The sequence below is a fragment of the Phocoena sinus genome, chromosome 20 (genome assembly GCF_008692025.1).
Source record: "Phocoena sinus isolate mPhoSin1 chromosome 20, mPhoSin1.pri, whole genome shotgun sequence".
NCBI classification, from domain to species: Eukaryota; Metazoa; Chordata; class Mammalia; order Artiodactyla; family Phocoenidae; genus Phocoena; species Phocoena sinus.
In genome coordinates this window covers 12,145,561-12,161,825 of record NC_045782.1, presented here as the reverse complement: position 1 = coordinate 12,161,825, position 16,265 = coordinate 12,145,561, and the positions used below count along the sequence as shown (strand labels likewise).

General features: G+C 51.2%; 1 protein-coding gene and 1 long non-coding RNA gene across 5 annotated transcripts in view; one reads left to right on the top strand and one right to left on the bottom strand.

Moving 5' to 3' along the window:
* RAP1GAP2 (RAP1 GTPase activating protein 2) overlaps positions 1 to 16,265 on the top strand; it is a 186,907-nt gene that overhangs the window by 32,407 nt on the left and 138,235 nt on the right. Inside the window, exon 1 of one of the 4 annotated variants that reach the window (XR_004347654.1) lies at positions 11,100 to 11,505. The exons of 1 other annotated variant lie outside the window; for it this stretch is intronic. Coding sequence is in view for 2 of the 3 variants with exons in the window: in XM_032617538.1 (XP_032473429.1) it covers positions 11,399 to 11,505 (107 nt within the window). In the remaining variant the exon portion in view is untranslated. Of the gene's footprint in view, positions 1 to 11,099; positions 11,506 to 16,265 lie in introns of those variants that run through there. 2 more of the 4 variants (XM_032617538.1, XM_032617540.1) reach the window with 2 other exon arrangements.
* Positions 5,855 to 7,673, bottom strand: LOC116746237. Its single transcript, XR_004347655.1, has 3 exons — positions 7,450 to 7,673; positions 6,795 to 6,862; positions 5,855 to 6,132 (listed from the first exon to the last, which is right to left on the bottom strand). It is a non-coding gene; the product is annotated as an uncharacterized LOC116746237 (long non-coding RNA).

Below are 16,265 nucleotides of genomic sequence, written 5' to 3'. Positions count from 1 at the left end.
TCAATGTTTTCCTTGAATAGCCCTTGATTTTACTGAAGAAAGATAAAATGAGTGACCCACATGCTGACAGTGAGGAGGAAGGGAGAAATTCCCATTTTATCTTCAGGGTGGGATTTAGGCCATTCTGCCTTCCCCGAGAGTAGGGTCAAGAGGATTGTCCCCAAGCCTGTCACTCATGGGCTGGGTTGGTGCCTCCAGGTGTGTTTGGTGTTCCTAGGGGCTCCTCCTGGAAGGACCTCCCTATGCATCACTTTGAGGGCTGCTCCCCTCGGGTAAAGGAGCGATGTGCTTTTCTTACTTGTCTAAAGCTATTATTTTGCATGCCCATTGGGTAGAGATCTCATATGTTAATTAACTCATTTACTGGTGACAGAAATCTCACTCAAACTAGTTCAAGGGGAAAAAAAAAGACACCAAAAGGAAAAACAGATCTGAGCACTGACTTCAGGAATGGCTGGATCCAGGTGGGTAAAAAAATATCATCAGTCTGTTTGTCCCTATCTCTTGGCTCTGCTTTCCTCTGCATTCACGTCACTCACAGGCAATTCTCCTCTCATAAGACAGTTTAAACATAAGACAGCCAGCAACTTTGGAAATCCCAGGGGGTAGTAAGCTACTTCTTTCTATGGTGCCAGCAAAAATTCAGGTCTTCACTTGTTTGGACCTACTGGGTTTATATGCCCATCCCAGAAGCAGTCATTGTGGCCTGATGAATAGAATACATGGATTGGCCAGGCCTGGACCATGTACCCATCCTACAGCTCAGGGTGGAGAGGTTGAGAAAGGGACAGTCCCATCTGAACCACAAAAACCAAGAGTGGTGTCGGGGTATTCCCCAAGGGAAAATCAAGGCCTGTCGACCGGAAGAAGGGGCCTGAGTGTTAGGCAGGTGGAAAAGCCAACTCCAGTTTGTCTGGTGACAGGCATGGTGAGCCTCTGATTGGTTGTGTTGTCTCCTAATCCCTTGGGATCTCCATCCTCTTCATTATGAATTTTGTGGGAGTCAGGAACCATGGAGACCGGTGTCTGGGTCCCAGCTCTGCTTCTTATGAGCTGTGTGATCCTGGACAGAAGAGTTAAACCTCTCTGGGTCTCAGTTTACTCATCTGGCAAATGGGGATGATACTAATATTCCTTCTTTACAGAGTTGTGAGTATCCAATGGAATAAAAGATGTGAGTGTGCTTGTAGCTGTCAAATGCTGCATCAGGGGGGTGGTGTTTATTCCCCTCTGAGGTGATTCTCCTGCTTCAGGGTGAGCAGGACCTGCCTTCGGAGCTGCTCCTTGGATACTTGGGATGGTGACCTACATGGACCCTCGGAATGGGTGGGGTGATTCCTCCACAGGTGACCATAGAATGGGGCACAGCACTGTCCCCCCAGGGGACTATCTGAACCCTTTGGTCATTCTTTGATGAGGAAGGGAAGATGGTGGAAGTAAATGGGCCGGAGGAGAGGGCTCCAAAATTACTGCATTTCCTGCCAACCCTAGAAGACTTTATTTATTTATTTATTTTTGGCTGCGTTGGGTCTTCGTTGCTGCTCGTGGGCTTTTCTCTAGTTGTGGTGAGTGGGGGCTACTCTTCGTTGCGGTGTGTGGGCTTCTCACTGCGGTGGCTTCTCTTGTTGCGGAGCACGGGCTCTAGGCACGCGGGCTTCAGCAGTTGCGGCGTGCGGGCTCCGTAGTTGTGGCTTGCAGGCTCTAGAGTGCAGGCTCAGTAGTTGTGGCGCGTGGGCTTAGTTGCTCTGCGGCATGTGGGATCTTCCAGGACCAGGGCTCGAACCCGTGTCCCCTGCATTGGCAGGCGGATTCTTAACCACTATGCCACCAGGGAAGTCCAGAAGACTTTTTAAAAGGTATTTTTAGAAAAATAAAGGAATGTAATTTGTTTCATACCCAAGGGTGAGTGGCCAAACCCCTACCTGTCACCCAAGTGTGGGCCCCAGAGTCAGACCAAGCTTGTCCAGGGTTGGCCCTAGAGAGGTCCCTCCCTTCATCTATAAACATGAGAAGGAGACTAGTACCCTCCTCCGTAGGGTTGTCTAACAGGGGGACTTTCGGGTGTCCTGAAAGAGACCTTGGAGTTGGACCCACTGATCTGAGGTTTCTCCTTGCCAGACTCACGAGGCTGTGCCAGCCTGGAATGGGGCTTTCAATGAAAGCATCCTTTTAGCCACCCTATCTGAGCTTTTGCACCTGTGAGAGGGTGGAGGGTGGGTCTCCATCCCTGGAACAGCGATGTTCTGCCCTCCCGTCCAGCCAATCCAGTTCAACTCCAGGACACATGGTCCTCCTAGTGGGAATTCCCTCCCTCCCTTTCTTTCTCTCCTCCTCTCCTTCCTCACTTCCAACAATGTTTATGGAGGGTTAGAGTGCATCAGGTGCCATTCTGGGCACGGGGTGAAGAGGGAGCAGGTGATGGTGACCTCTAAGATATGTACTGTGTCTGAGCTCATGGGGTTTACAGTCCACTAGGGCAAACAGACCCAAAAAACCAGCAAACAGACAAATCAGTACCAACCGTCCCGCCGCCCCAGTCCCCTCCTTAAGCTAGAATAATTGCCACAAAGGAAACAAACCAGGGGCTAGGTGCAGAATAACTAAGGGATGTACTCTACATTTGGACAGGTCAGCAGCTTGCAAGATTAATTTCCCCATTGGATTTTGGGGGATTACACTGCTAGTTGCCCCTCCTACACTAATTCGCACACATCCCACGGCCTCGAGGGCTGGATGGGTTGAGACTGTTTCTGCTCCAGATTCTCCAAGAAGGGACCCTCACAAAGGTCACTGCTGGTCTTGCCTGGAGACGGTCTGACAGCATCTTCTTACGTGTCCTCTGCATGACAGGTTTGATGGATGGTGTTCACACACAGCTGGCTGCTGAGCCCAGCTCCCAATAACCTTGAAACTGCTCTAATGCATTAAGAAGAAGGAAATAATTGGAAAACTTTGGTCCTTTAGTTATTAGCTGTGACACATGCAGCCTCATGACTATGAGTGAGGGGGGCTGGGCAGGGGAGAAAATGGATGGAAGCAAAGAGTTTGGAGCCTTGGGGAGAAAGGGAAACAGCTGGTGCAGTTTCTGAAGCTGCTTTGGGACTTGGAGGAGGGGTAAGATAGTGGGAACTAAATGGGGTTTTCCCAACAATGGAGGGAATTATTCACCAGAAGAGCTTAGATTACAACAGGAGTGCTGCAGGCTAGACAGCCAGAAGAACTTTTCCTGGTGGAAAGGGCAGAAAGGCCTCAGAAAGCAGTCCTGGCGAAAAGCTTGCAAATTGCAGACTCATAGCTGCTCCCTGGGAGGCTCAAAGCTTGGCTCCTGGCTGGGCGAAGCTCAGGGAATCTGTGTCTACAAGGAAGATAAACTTTGTGTTTGTCTTTAAGGCTAATAGGACTTAAAGTCATCACGGGAAAGAGCAATGAACACATCAATGAGTTAGAGTCCAGAGTCCGTTGTGAAGCAAACTCTAGTTTGGGTTAGGTAGAAAGCGTTTGATTATGGCCGCCTATAGGGGCAGTTTCCTTCTAGAAAGGAGTATCCGACCCAGAGTTCTTCCGGGACCCGTAGAAGCAGGAGATCAGTTCAGATAACAGGAAAAAAAAAATTAGGGTTTATTAGGAATCAGGTCAACAGGGCCACGACCTATATCACACACACACACACACACACACACACACACACACACACACACACACACACACACAGAGTTGGGCTGCACCCCGCAGGCCTGCAAGCTGTGTACTTGCCCAGCCTTGAGACGGAAGAAAGAGCCTGGAGTCAGCGAGAGAGACATCGATGGTTTAATGGATGGGGGATCTTACATGTCTGAAGCAAGGTCCTGGAGTGACAGCCCACTGTGTGAGGCAGACGAGGGCAGGACAGGGCAGCAGCCTTCACTACTGGAGGGGAGAGGGAGGTTACCAGTTATAGGGGGAATTGATGTCAGGTTGGCTCGTCAGTTACCAAGGAAACGAGCAGAGAAGCACGCCCGTCACCCCCTTTGATAAGCTATTGTACAATCAGTAGCTGGGGCCAAGGGGAAGTCTGTAGGCATTTACTGATGAGGAAGGTCAGTCATATGAGTAGGGAGTAGATGAAGCAGGGGCTGGTCGAGCAAGGGATGGACAGAGAGCAAGAGAACAGCCGTCTTGGGTGGCCTGATCATACTCTCTTCAAGACGTGTAAGATCTGTGTGTCTGTGCAGGTAAACACTCGCCCACTTGCTGGTACCCAGGATGCTTGGCCTAATTGTCGTCAAGCTCAGTTACAGGCATACCTCATTTTACTGCACTTTGCTTTCTTGTGTTTCTCAGATATTGCGTGTTGTTTTTGTTTTGTTTTGTTTTACAAATTGAAAGTTTGTGGCAACCCTGTGTTATCAGACGATGGCTAGCATTTTTTAGCAATAAAGTGTTTTAAAATTAAAGTATGTGCATTGTGTTTTTAGACATAATGTTATTGCACACTTAGGAGACTACAGTATAGTGTAAACATAACTTATATATGCACTGGAAAACCAAAAAGTTCACGTGAATCGCTTTCTTGTGATTTTTGGTTTATTGCGGTGGTCTGGAACCGAACCTGCAATATCTCCCAGGTACACCTGTTTTGGTTTCCCAGGGAGCAGTCACTGTGAGCAAGGACTTAAAACAGCACAGTGAGAAAGGCCACCTAAAGAGTACCTGTGAGGTGTTTTTGCGTGCATCCTCCTTTAATTAATGATAACATCCATCTTGTTACTTATTTACAAAACTAACATGTAGTCCTTATAAATTTATAGATAGAAGAAAAGCACAAAGACAACAATAAAAATCATCATAATTCCATAGATAAACACTATTAACCTTTCTTTCCCCCACTACGAACATGTTCTTTTTACATTTTTTGGTCACGCTGTGCAGCTTGTGGGATCTTAGTTCTCCAACGAGGGCTTGAACCCCCGGCCCATGGCAGTGAAAGCGCCGAGTCCTAACCACTGGACCGCCAGGAAATTTCCTCTTTTTATTTTATATTGTGGAAAATATCAAGCATATACAAAGTAAATGGAATAGTATAATGAACACCACCCCCCCACCCCAGTTATCAACATTCTGCCATTCTTTTTTTTTTTTTTTTTTGCAGTATGCGGGCCTCTCGCTGTTGTGGCCTCTCCCGTTGCAGAGCACAGGCTCTGGACGCGCAGGCTCAGCGGCCATGGCTCACGGGCCCAGCCGCTCTGCGGCATGTGGGATCCTCCCGACCCGGGCACAAACCCGCGTCCCCTGCATCGGCAGGCGGACTCAACCACTGTGCCACCAGGGAAGCCCCCTCTGCCATTCTTGTTTCATCTATACCTTTACCCACTCCACATCCTCCCTCTATTATTATTAACTTGTGTTTTGAGGGGGAATTTACATACGTTGAAATGCACAAATCTTAATTATACATTTTGGACAAATGGATCCCACCATCCTGTCCTAACAGAGAACATTTCCATTTCTCCAGAAAATCCCCCACCTCCAGAGGCAACCACCGTTCTCATTTTTTGTACCTTAGATTGTCTGTTTTAGAATGTTGTATAAGTGGAATCATACAGTAAGTATTTTTTGTATCTGGCTTTTTCTCACTCCATAGTGCTTTGAAATTCAGCCATGTTGTTGCCTGTGTCAGTATTTTGTTCCTTTTTATTGCTAAGTGGTCTTCCATGGTGTGGATAGACCACAGTTTGCTGATGGACCGTCTATTTTGAATAAAGCTACTACGACCATTTTCATACAAGTCTTTGTGCGGACCATGCATGCTCATAGAAGCCTTGCAAGAACGCTAGGAGGATGGCACTGTTGTTGTGCCCATTTTACAGATGACCAAACCAGGGCTCAGAGAGATGAAATTTCTAGCCCACGGCCACACAGATAGTAAAAGCTGAGGATGGGATTCTAGCCCAAGTTCGTCTGACTGCGGGGTCTTTAAGTTTTTGTTCCCTCGCTGTAGTATCTTCGCATCACAGCTGATCGAGGTCATTAAATATAGAGACAAATGGGTCCTCACCTCAGTGACTGGTTCTTCGTAACTGAGTTTTAGCTTGAGTACAGTAGGTGGTATTGATAATAATGGCTCTGAGTCACCAAGAAAAGTTTCCATTAAACCTATATTTGAAGTGGACAAAAAAGCTGTAAGACGTTTTAGAGAAATTTCTAGCCAAGGTCATAACAATAAAAGCAAGCAAGCAAAGAAAAGTTTTGCTGCTCAAAACTCTGTTGTCTGGAAATCTCACTTAGCTGTAATACGTCCTCTTCCTGAGGAAGCCAGCACAGAAGGTGTTACTGGGTATATAGACTAGTATATAAATAATGCACATGTAAGAAACCACTCTGTTCTTTGTAGAGCCAAACAGAATAGGTTTTTGGAGAGTCTGCTGCTTCTTGCTTTGAAAGATGTTGCTAAGCAATGTTGCTAATATTATGGAAAGACAGCTTTCCTCCCCACTTTTCCACTCAGCCCCAGAAAGCCTAGAGTTGGAAGTAGCTCCACTGGTAGCAACAGCTAATCAGTGAGGTGGGGAACGACTGGGGACCCTGAGCATGAAATGCCTGTGCTGCAGGACACCCACCCTTGGCCCCATCTGCTCCCGATTCCCTGGAGTGACCCCTGGCAGCCTCCATGCAAAATCTGCTTCCTGCTCATCAGAAATTTCACACATGGAAGAATCCTTTTGAATGTTTCTACTGTGGGAAAAATTATAGCCATGCCGTTTAGATTCATGGATTCAAAATTCCATAAATAAACCAAAAAGAAATATTTTAAATACCTTCAGTAGCCCAAGAAATAGGTGAGGAACTCCTTTCTTCTTCCTCCTACCCCCTTTTCTTGTAATTCCTGAACAGGAAATCAGCAAAGTTCTGGTTATCATCATGCATTGCAGGCTCTGGGTACTAGATGATGTTTAGCCCAAAGGCTGGATGCCTGCCACTGAGTGGGATCTGTGGGTTTTCTCAGGCATGGTTTCCTCTCCCTGGAGCTCGGAAATGCCACACAAGTCACCGAGATCCCTTTCCCAAATCTGAGCCAGTTTCTCGGCAGATCCTCTGTTCAGTATGACATGTGTGGCTCCGGGGAAGTAGGCTGAGCTGTGGTTCCCAAGCTTGGCTTCCATGCCCAGCCTGGGCGTGGTCTGTTGCTATCCCCAAAGGAGCCTGTTGTGGTGGGAGGGACCCCTTTGGGGGCTGGTCGTGGGCTCTGAGCGGGGAGGTTAGGAGCTGGGTGGAGAGTCAACGTGTGGCAAAGATCCCTCCTGCGTCTCTCTCTCTTTTCAAAATAGAAACTGCTTCTCCACTTCAAATGACCTTCCCAATCTTTCCCTTCCCCCCGCTTTCCCTCTCCCCCTTCCTCTTTCTCCTTTTCCTCATATGGTGGTATCCCAGAGATGCAACTGTAACGTGGTCCAGCAGGGGGTGCTGACGTACCTGCCAAGAATGAATGTCAGTCTGGCTCCTTGCAAGCACAGGTGTGAGTGCTCCGCAGAGAGACATGAGGGGGGCTTCTGAGTGATTTCTCTCGGAGCTGGAGCTGGTGTGTACCCCCAAAGGCATAAGAGAGTGGGGATGCTGGCCTGTCCTAAGCAGGTCTAAAGGTGTATAACTCTTGAATTGCTCCAAAGGTTGTGTGATCCATGGGAAGGCTGGGCACACTGTCCCCTGTAGAAGGGGAGAAGCAAGATATCTGAAAATAGCTGGTTTTCGTCAGAGGCCCTACCCCATAGCTCCACAGTCCCTCTTGCCTCACGTCTACCCGTGATCCTAGCCAAGGAGGGTTGCAATCCTTTTGGGGAGCAGTGGAGGCACTGGTAGTGGAGGTGGGGTGGGGGGTGGGGAGGAGCGCTTGCTCTCAGACCTGGGCGCTGGCAGTGGGGCTGATTTCTGCTTTCACGCGGATGTGTCTCCTGGAGCGGCTTCCCAGGCACAGAAGGCCCTTTTCTTCAGGACCAAGCATGCGTGTCTGTCTGCTTCACCCCACTGGCCCCTTAGGAATGGGCTGTGCAGCTGTCTGCCCTCTGTTCATGATTAACTGCCCTGTCCCCTTCCCCACCCAGCTCCCACCCAGGCCCCCTCAGCCTTTGGGTTTCCCCGGATTGGGACAGAGACCCAGGCTGGCAGCTGCCCAGCACTTTGTTCTCAGGGACTGTGTGCTGGGGAGGGGGGAGGGCTGGGACAGACCTTGGAGGTCCTGTGAGCTGGGACACCGCCGAGGATAAACTGCTGCTCAGTGGCCTGGGATCCGGGCGAAGACCCCTTCTCTGACCACTGTGGTCCTCACTGACCTCACTCCCTGTGGTCTGGAAGTGTCCAGTCTTCTCCGTCCACCCCAAAGTACCCCTCGGATGTGGCCCTAGAAGACCTTTGAGTCACTTACCTGAAAAATTGTTCCCTTTTGGTTCTCTTTCAAACTTGGTGATTTTTTCAAGGACAGCGTCTTCATTTGGTGCAAGTGTGTAGCTGAAAACTAATGCTTGTCTATTTTTCTCTTTTAACGAAGGTGCTTCAGGTGCCGAGCCTTCGCCGGGCAACAGAATTGAGCTAGAATTTAATAAGTTTGTGTATGTTTGTATGGGATGAATGACAAGCAATAATAGATTTTAGGGTGGTAATAATGTTTTCTTTTAAAATTAGTTAAGAAGTGAGTGGATTTAATTAAAGCAAAGTTAATAAGTAAATAACTGAGTAGTATGGTATTAAGACATTGTGAAGGTGGTATGCAAATGGCCTAACTTGGGGGAACAGTGGCTGGGTCACATTGGAGAAACTGGATAAGCCAGGAATGGGAGAGTTTTGTGGTTTCATGTGTGTTAGCCCTGCTTGTTTTGAGCAAGGATGGTCTCTTACGTTTCTCTTACCCTAGTTTCTTGCACAAGGCTGGATGCATCCTAATTGTTTCATAAATGTTGGTGGAATGGCCACATCTAGCAGATGGCCATTACATTCTCTGCCACTGATGGGTGTCCTTATGCTTTGGTGTTTCCTGTGTGGGGTGTGGGCAGAAGGAATGGCTCTCCCACCCCCAGAAAACTTCTACCTTTTAGGGCGCTAGGAATCAGATCAGGTCACGGTCTTTGGGGGACAACCTTATATTTTCAGCCACACTGGGGCTGGAAACATTGTGGTTGTAGATGAGTTGAGAGGGCCTGGAAGCCCAGAATAACAATGAATGAAGTTACCTGCTTGGTGGAAAGATTTTTCACTTTCATCCCAATGCCCTGTTTCTCACTGATGAACTTGATCTAAAATACCTCCCAGGCAGTGGGGCCTAGGTGGGAGCCATCCACATTCACCCACCTGGGAGGGATTCAGGTCTTGCATCGAGGTGTACTCTACCTGTGTGTGGATAAAATACACCTCATGCTGGCCTAGACCTACAGCCAGTGCCTCCAGCACCCTCCTGGCCATGGATAGGTTCTGTGTATGGCAAAGGCTGGAGGAGCCCTGGGCTGTATGCGCTGCCGCGCTGCCCTCTTACCCACTGAGGACATACTCATTTCCTCCTCATTCTTTTTCCAGACTGATTCTCAGGTCACTTACTGGTGTAGTCCTTGAAGCCAGGGTAGCTGCAATCCCAGGGGTGGGGCCTGGGACACTCCTCTCTGGCTATAGATAGCCGTCCATGGCTATATCTGTGATCTCCCACCACCCAGGCAGGCTCAGGGGGGCTGAGGCCATTGCTAATGGATGCTTCATAAATAAACCAGGCACGTTTTGGCACCACTCTGGCGCTCCCTGCCCTCCCCCCAATGCCAGTGCCAGCAAGAAGCTGTGCCCACTGGAGAGGCAGGGTTGAGGTCTCAGGCCCTTGAATTCATTCGCAGCCCCCGTCCCCTCTCCAGCAAGGTCCCCTTCCCTGTCTGGATTTTCTCTGCTTGCTTGAACTGCAGACTGTATAAAAAACAAGGCAAATTGCGTCAGGGACCTCTTTGGCCCCAACAGGGCTGTTACCAAAGATGGACTAATTGGCTAGTTTTAATTCCCTTCCCTCCAGTCCTCTGCCGATTCCCTTCCCTAGGGGGATGGAAGGAGAAGCAAAGCCAGTAGTTAAGCAGGGGGTGGGGGGAGGTGAGGGTGGTGAGAGGGTGCTAGGCTTCTTGGCAGCAAATGGAAGTGACTGAGGGGGGCTTAGGAGCACCCCGCGCCCGTAGTAGAGACCGGGCCAGGGCCCTTTCCCCACCAACTGGCTTCTGAAGTGAAGGAGAAGCGTGCACGCGGTGTGCAGGAGGAGGGGAAGAATGAACGTTTGGGTGTGTGAGGCAGCCCGCGCTGGGGCCCCGGCTGCCGTGGAGTAGGGTCCCCCTTCCCCCCACCTGCGTCTCCCTGGCAACCTGGGACGCGAGGTGCAGGTGTAACAGCCAGGAAATCTATCATTGACCCTCTGTTTTGTCAAACTCCCAGGGCCGGGAAAACAAATGTTAACCGGGGGACTGACCCCAGCCCACATCGATGCGGACTCTGTAGTAGATCCCTCTACCCCCGCATGACAGTCCTTTCCGGGATTTGGGGAAAGGTGAGAGGTAGCATCCGGCCGAGTCAAAACGCCAGGGATCCCTGGCCCGGGAGGGCGGGCGCCGCGCGCTGGGCGCGGGATGCCCTTCTAACCGCCCGGCAGCCTGGCCCCGGGCAGAGGAGGCCTGAGGCGGTGCCCGCGCGCGAAGGCAGTTTCGCTTGGACTGAGGACGCGCGTTTCCTCTCGGTGCATGTTTTTTCTCCCTCTGTTTTAAAGACAGTGACAGCATCGGAGAAGTATCTCGGCGGGCCGGGCTGGGAAAGCGCGTCAGCCGCCTTCGCCTGGGGAGGGAGCCCGGGGCCCGGCCAGCGGGGGCGGGAGACACGGAGCGCTGAGGAGGGGACCAAGGAGACGCGAGGGAGCCCTGGGGCCTGGCCGCCCGGCGGGACGGCAAGGAGCCGGGGCGCGGGGCAGAGGGCGAACGCGGGCGCCGAGCCCCGGGAGCGCTGAGCGCGAGCCGGCCGTCTTCCTTCGGTGGCGGCCGGCCCGCTTGAACCGCCCTCAGCCGGGGCGCCCCGGGCCGGGGCCCGAGAGGCGGGTCTGGGGCGGGGTCCGGGGCGCGGGCGGCGCGTCGGAGCTACAGCCCCGGAGCCACCCGTCCGGGCCGCGCCCCTAGCGAGCCTTGGAAATGCCCGCGCTGGGGGAGCGGGCACCGGCCGCCCGGCGGGCCCCGAGGAGACACTGAAGGTCGCCGGGAAGTGAGCACCCAGTCACCTGACCCCCTGGGCGCACCTAGGCGGGGCGGGCCCATGCGAGGCGAGCAGCCGGGGACCCGGGAGCGGGCGGCGCGGAGCGCGCGAAGCGGGGCTGGCGGGGGCGCGCGGCGGGCGGGCGAGGGCGCGGCCGGGCACCGCCGGCGGCCTCGCCATGTCCCAGCCCGCGGGGAGGATGCATTGCCGAAAGGCGGGGATCCGCGCCGCCGTGGTGCTCATCGGACTCCTGCACAAATCCCGAAAACAGAGTAAAGAGAAAAGGTAAAGCCTGGCAGCGCCACCTCCCCCTTCCCGCTGCTTTCGGGCTAAATTCCCGTTTTCTTTGGGGTGGACTTTTCCAAGAGGGCGTTTGGCTTCGAGCTGGATGGGGAAAAGCCTCTACTCCGGTCGCTGTCTGGGGAGCGAGTTCGGAGCTTAGCCGCCGACACTGGCTCTTATGGGAAAGCCCAGGCAGGGCATTGGCTGGGTCGGAGGGCGGCTGGGAGAACCCTTCGGACTTCATCCCCAACAGAGGGTCACCAAGTCCTTCACTCCCACTCCCCGAATTTGCCTATCGCGGCGCCCTTCCCAAAGCCTGCAGCGCGAGTAGTATTGATCCGACCCGGGCGACCGTCCCTGGCTCAGGCCCTTATGGCCCAGTACGCTGGGGATGCCATTTGCTTCTCTGCAACTTGGCTGAGCCCGCGAGGTGCCGGCCAGGTCGGGATCTGCTAGCTTTGCGCAAGGTGCTGGCAGGCGAGGAGCAAGTTTGGAGGTTGCTTACCACCTCCACCCCTGCCTCCGTGTCCCTCTGTCTTTGGGTTTTTCTGTCTTTGACTCTTCACCTTTCTTGGGTTTACTCTCTTAATTGTTTGATCCTGGGTGTTGAAAATCGTTCTCTCAGGCGATTTCAGAGATAGGCTGGAGGACCTATGGGGTGAGAGATGTGGGGTTTGGGATGGGCAAAGGAGCTTTTGGGGTTGCTTCCGGGGCTGCAGCCCCTAGCTACAGATGTGATGTCCACGAGACCCCAGGGAGCTGCCCACACAGGCTGGCATAGCCTCCCTCCTCTGCTAGGGTATATGAGCCCAAAGCTTCCCAGCGACCAGGGGTCATTAGAGTTGACTGTCCACAGAGATGCTGTGGGGATTTGGGGTAACTGCTGGTGGCCCTGCTGCATCTTAATTTCCAGAGGAGTTCGGAGTTAGTGCTGCGTTCTGCATTGGACAAGGGCTAAGACAAGGGCAGTGGAGCCGTAGATGCCTGGGTGGTGACTGGTGGCCCCTGGGCTTGCCCAGAAGCTGGATGTGCCTGGGGGAGGTGACGGGCAATGAACTAACTGGAGCACTTGGAGAAGCTGGCATGGGTTGCCGCTTATGGTTTGGTTGTCTCTCATCCCTCCTGTCCCACTTCCTATAACCTAGTCTAATTTGATGTTTCCCACAGTGCAGGATGAATCTTCAGTGAAGTAACTGAAGGTGGTTAAGCATGAAGTAACATTGAGCCACCTAGTGAGAAAGTTCTTCCCTTTTCCGTTCTCTGCTAATCCTTGTAATTTCTTCAAGGGGAAAGTTTTAGATTGGTGCGAGTCTGGCTTTAACACCTTTTTAACACTTGCTAATCTCCCTTTTATAGCAAAGAGAGCAGACCTCTGGCTCAGGGTCTTTAAATTGGGGAACAGTGCCTGCCTATAACTTAAGTTGTTTTTGTACTATTTATTTTTAGGATTCTCTCCTGGTTTTGGCCAGTGGTACTAATTTTCCCTCTTGCAGTGGTGATATAAAGTATCACTTTAAATTAGAAGTATCAAGTCGCAAGAATGAGCCTATTTAGTAGAAACAGTAGTAATAGTACAAATGGTATAGAATATGGCAGAAATTCTGCAGGTGATCTAGGAATGACTGATGCTCAGGGCACACTTGCCTAGCAGGAAAAGCTGCTAGCAGGACTCCGGAGCTCAGGGCTCCAGGTCTGGGCCCCATTCTCCCGTAGACTTTGATTCTCATCTATGCCGTGCCCTTTGGCATTTTATCTGTACAGGGCGGAGGAACAATCCAGCCCTCTGAAGTCAGAAGGATATGGGATGGCTGTTCTGAGACAACCTGGACCTGTTTTGAGGGACGAGAAGGGAGATGTGCTCCCTAGAAAGGCAGATGTATCAGAACACTCCTGACTCTGAGCGTAGAATGCGGGAGCGTGGCAAAAGCCCTGCACAGAGGGCTAGAAGCTCTAGTCCTGGCTCCTCCCGTTGACTGTGATGTGATAGATTTCACCTCTTTGAAACTCAGTTCCTGCATCTACACAAAGGGCGTGCAAGGCTCAGGGGAGATAACGTGGGTAAACATGCATCTGAAAGGTAGGAAGTGCTGCATGGGGTTGGAGAGGTTTGATTGGAACTGCTCCCATTCTCCTCTCTCTGGGCCCATGTCCCAGAAACGAAGGTAAGATGTTTGGTGATGACAGCCCCACCAGTAGTCCAGACCAGCCATACATGGGCCGAGGAGGCAGCCAGGCAGGTGTGGGCCTGGGCAGAGATAGTCTGGGGGTGGGGGGCTGCAGTGAGGCACCGGGGAAGGACGTGGACAGGGGGCAGGAAGGGACTGGCCGGGGTGAGGACGTCCCAGGCTCAGGGTACTCGTCTTTCCTCCTGGATGCACTGTGCTCTTCCCTGCAACGCAGGCACACAGCGGTGACCCTCCTCACCTCCGCCTTTGTCCTATTCTTCTGTTGCTCCTGCCATCCTGATGGCTTTGGCCATGGATTTAACCTACCAAGGAGAGAGAGGGCTTGCTTTCATGTTTGTGCTAAATGACCTTTGCTTCCCTTGCTGTTTGTTTTCTGGAGTTCCTTTGTCTTTAAGCGTCTGAAATCCGTGCCCTGTACACGATTGACCCTTGCTCTGCAGGCACCGGCCATGGTGGGGGGCCTGGAGCAGGCTGCAGCTACCAGCCTCTCTTAAGCACTTCCTAAACTCCATGATGAGTGTTACATTTGCCGAGTTCCTCCTTCCTTCCCCCTCTCATCACAGGGTCAGGTCAGATTCAGGTGCCCTCCTCATCCTTCCCAGAAGGCTTGATTCACCCATTGATCTTCCCAGCACCTCTACTGACAGGCTTGTGCAGATAACGCTTGTGGCTGTTGACCATAAGGGATGTAAAGTACTGTGTGTCTTGCAGTAATGGCCCAGTGTTCCTTGTCACCTTCCTGTCCTCCGCAGGCCGCTTGGAGATAGTGTATATGGGGGACAGGTAGGTGTGCCAGGGAGAATGGTAACGACACAGGTAGCCCATAGGGGCTCAGAAGCAGGAGACTCCCAGGCACTCTTGGTAGGTCCTGAGAACTGTACCCAAAGCTCCAGCCTCAGTTTGCCTCCTGGAGAAATGTGGGTAGGGCTCATCAGCCTTGACCTGATGACTCTCTGGGAGCTGTGGGACAACCTGGAGGCTCTGCTTCTTTCCCACCATCTTCCAGGGATTCCCTCACCTGCGATCCTACAGAAACAATGTTGTGTTTGAGAGCGGACTGAATTTGAGCATGGTTCCAAGGAGGCACCTGAATGAAGCCTTGCTTGGAGATGACAGTTTGGAAAGCCCTGTAACTGAGAGCTCCTTTAAGGCGCTCTGGGGGTTTCCCTGGTGGCGCAGTGGTTAAGAATCCTCCTGCCAATGCAGGGGACACGGTTTGATCCCTGGTCCGGGAAGAACCCACATGCCGCAGAGCAACTGAGCCCGTGCACCACAACTACTGGGCCTGCGCTCTAGAGCCCACAAGCCACAACTCCTGAGCCCGCGTGCCACAACTCCTGAAGCCTGTGTGCCTAGAGCCCGTGCTCCGCAACAAAGAGAAGCCACAGCAATTGAGAAGCCCGCGCACCGCAACGAAGACCCAAACGCAGCCATAAATAAATAAATGTTAAAAAAAAAAAATCGCTCTGATTTTCAGAGCATATAGATGTGGCAGAGCAGGGTAAGTCCAGAACATCCCTTCAGTAATAATAGAAGTAGGATGGTGAGGGGAGTGGTGCCCTCTGAGGTGGAAACGGGGATCTTTAGCTGGAAAGACTGAGGTAGAGGAACACAGTCAAAATTTTTGTACCTTCTGAAATGTATGGGTAAAGTCCGTTGGCTGCGGGTATGACATTCTGAACTGGAGAGAGGTCAATTAGCATAAATGAAAGAGAAATCCACATTTTACAGGGGGTGTTATTTTGGGACAACTCCACCGTGGGATTTATGAGGAGGGAAAATATAAATTCACTCACCGTTCAGCAAATCACGAATGGCAGGGCTGTGGGGAGGCAGAACAGTGACTCTAATGAGCCTGGACTCTCCATTGTCGGGTCGGATGTCTAGTGGGTTATTCCTGTGTACGGTATTAGAAAAAGCTCATCCCAGCTTAAAAAAACCCCCTTTATTGTGGAAATTCTCAAGCGTGCTGCAAAGTGGAGAGAATAGTGTATATAATACCCGGTTTCAACCCTTATCAACTCATGGCCAATCTTGTTTCATTTATTTACCAATCCACTCCCCCACAAGATTATTTTGAAGAAATCCCAGACATTATATCGTTTCATTCTTAAATATTTCATGCATCTTAAAGATAAGAATTCTTCTAAGAAATTAGCAATGATCAGACCCCCTTAGTTAACAATAATTTCTTAATATCACATTCAATTGGTGTTCAGATTTCCCTAATTGCCTCCTAAAAGTTTTTCAAAAGTTTTTTTGGGCCAGGATTCACAAAATCCAGTGTGATTGGTGATGTGTCTCATTATAAGTTTTCTCCTCCAACTCTTTTTTCCCCCTTACGATTTCTTTATTGAAGAAACTGTGTTGCTTGTCTTGGGGAGAGTCCCAGAGTCAGAATTTTGTGGATGGAGTCTCTGAGTGTCATTACATGTTCTGCTGTCCCCTGTGTAACTGTAGGTTGGTATTTAGTTTTAGAAGCTCCATCAGATTTGGGTTGGATTTTTTTTTTTCTTTGGTAAGACCATGCCAGTGGAGGTTGTCCAGTTGTCTGCTTTTGTGATGTTAGCAGCCATT